This window comes from Diachasma alloeum, unplaced genomic scaffold (assembly GCF_001412515.2).
Source record: "Diachasma alloeum isolate Michigan unplaced genomic scaffold, Dall2.0 Dall_scaffold_69003, whole genome shotgun sequence".
Classification (NCBI taxonomy): Eukaryota; Metazoa; Arthropoda; class Insecta; order Hymenoptera; family Braconidae; genus Diachasma; species Diachasma alloeum.
The window spans coordinates 182-2428 of NW_021683496.1; the positions used below are offsets into that span (position 1 = coordinate 182).

The 2247-nt window shown below is 35.6% G+C and overlaps 1 protein-coding gene across 1 annotated transcript; it reads right to left on the reverse strand.

Annotated features, from left to right (window-relative positions):
- Positions 1-460: 460 nt before the first annotated feature.
- LOC107047574 (lysine-specific demethylase 4D-like) lies at positions 461-1114 on the reverse strand (the record flags this gene model as incomplete). The annotated part of the gene is made up of 2 exons (XM_015270354.1): positions 783-1114; positions 461-660 (listed from the first exon to the last, which is right to left on the reverse strand). Coding segments are annotated over exons 1-2 (532 nt in total), but the record flags the coding sequence as incomplete, so codon positions are not given.
- Positions 1115-2247: the final 1133 nt, after the last annotated feature.

A 2247-nucleotide genomic window follows, 5' to 3' on the forward strand; every position in this document is an offset into this window, starting at 1 on the left:
AGAGTGATACAACTTCACGAGGCAAACTTTTTGGCCGTGTTATCTCGCAACTTGTCCCGTGGAAGTTGGTTCATTTCTCGAACAGTTGGATCATCGGGGTGATTAATCTCATCCTTATTGTCTTTCCAGAAATCAAATTTCCATGTTTGATGACGTTTGACGATGGGATCTAATTTCAATTCAATGTGGAAACTTGGGCGTTTTTTGGTGCTTTTACAAGAACAATGTCCCGCATTCTTCCCGTACTCAATCCAGCGTCTCGTCGCAAAATTAACGGCTTCATTATAGTTAAGGCCACAATTGAAGCCGGAATGGAAAATGTATAGAAATGTTATGATGATATCTCCCGGGTTTTGTACCACTCTGATTCTTTTTATTTTATGCTCTTCAAAAAAGTCTGAGCCGAAAAGACACATCTTGTGACGGAGAAATTTCGCACAGGTGAACTCAGGATACATACTTGAGACAATATTGTCAAAACGGAGTCCGTCTTCACGCGGTATGAAGTGCCATATTTTTGGCTTCCCGTGAAGTTGTACATTTATGGAATATGCATCATAATCCTCAGTATGCCAACCAAATGATGACATCCAGCTGCCTACATAACAGTAGGGAGTGTGAATTCCACTGACTAATTCTCCACTGGGTGTCTTGCCAGGTCTAAAATTGATTTCAAACTATTCAAATTCCATCCAGGAATCTTTCGGCAAAGAGAGAAATCGATATCGGCCGCGTAGAAAGCGTGGCTACTGGTCAAATTTGCCCAATATTCATTCTCATACTCATTGATATTATTAAAATGACGCTCAGTTTTTGATACTTGGTCAACATAATCCCCAAGTGTCATTGTGCGAGATTTAATTGGTAGTGCAGATATTAAATAGCCCTTATCGTTTCTTTGAATCAACTGCTTGATGGGTTTTATTGACAAACTGCTTGGTATAGAAGATACGGCATCCCATTGACCGATCCATTCAGGAGGAGCACCTATACGAGCAAAACCTGGATCAAAATAGTTTTCATCCAAGTAACCCATACAGTTTTTAAAGTTGCTAAATTCCTCGAATGTGGGTTTCAGAATGCTCTCGTCGTGTACTATAAATGTTTCGGCCATGCTGTAAAAAAAAATAGAAAGTGGATTCTACAAAAGTTAAATAGTTCAATGTTTTTGACACAAAAAGTAATGTTAATATGTACTAAGGCAAAGGTAGAGAACTATCATTGATCTCACTGAGAAGATCGTCATGCGGTATGACTCATCTAATAAATCATTTGGATCAAAAGATATCTCGTTCGTCGACTTTTCTGAGTTACAGATCGGAATTTAATTGTTACGAAAATTAATCGAGAGCGTGGAGTCAAATGTATTTTTATTGTTACATTTTAAAATGTGAAATTTGGCAAAATAATCAGAAATAGTACCGTTATCTTTCGTTAAACAAATGGTTATATGTATTTTATGGATAAATTTTTCGTCAGCGGCTATGGAGTATCAGTAGAGATTTGGAGTATCAATAGAGAGAAACAACTTTTTTCTAATGCAAGTAAAAAAAAATTATTATTCAATTTTGAATTTCTTTTTGGAAGTTTAGATAATAAAAAAATATATCTATAGACATTAATAAATTTTATTTGTTTTTTGTTTCGGAGTACAAACATCGTCTATTAAAAAACGATAACATGACTATAGACATCCCATAGCCTCTGCTATTTCATTTTTGTCTAGAAATTTTCATCTCGATTGTGTTTGAAATTTTGTTTACTATATTCAAAATCATAATATTACATTTATAAATGTCATATAAAACTACAAAACTACAAGTGCCTCAGAATTTGACAGATGTGTATTTAGATTATGTTGTGGCGATTGTGAATGTGTCAGACAAGTAATAAAACTGATAATTACCTTTATTCCTTATGAAATCGGTCCATAAACGTAGAAATCTGAATTGACATGAATTATTATATACCTCAATTCTGTCTTGCAATTTTTGTTTAATGTTATAAATCAACGCAATTTCCACAAATTTTGTTCAAAATCTCACTTGGTCAGCAGTGTTTACAAACAGTTGAAACAGATGAAGTACCGCACATCCGTGATACCAACATAACCTTGCGGAACCAATCACANAACAGATGAAGTACCGCACATCCGTGATACCAACATAACCTTGCGGAACCAATCACACTCGTCTGTGCAGCTGTTACGTACCCTGTACGTGGGTCATACGATGTACGCAACTGTTT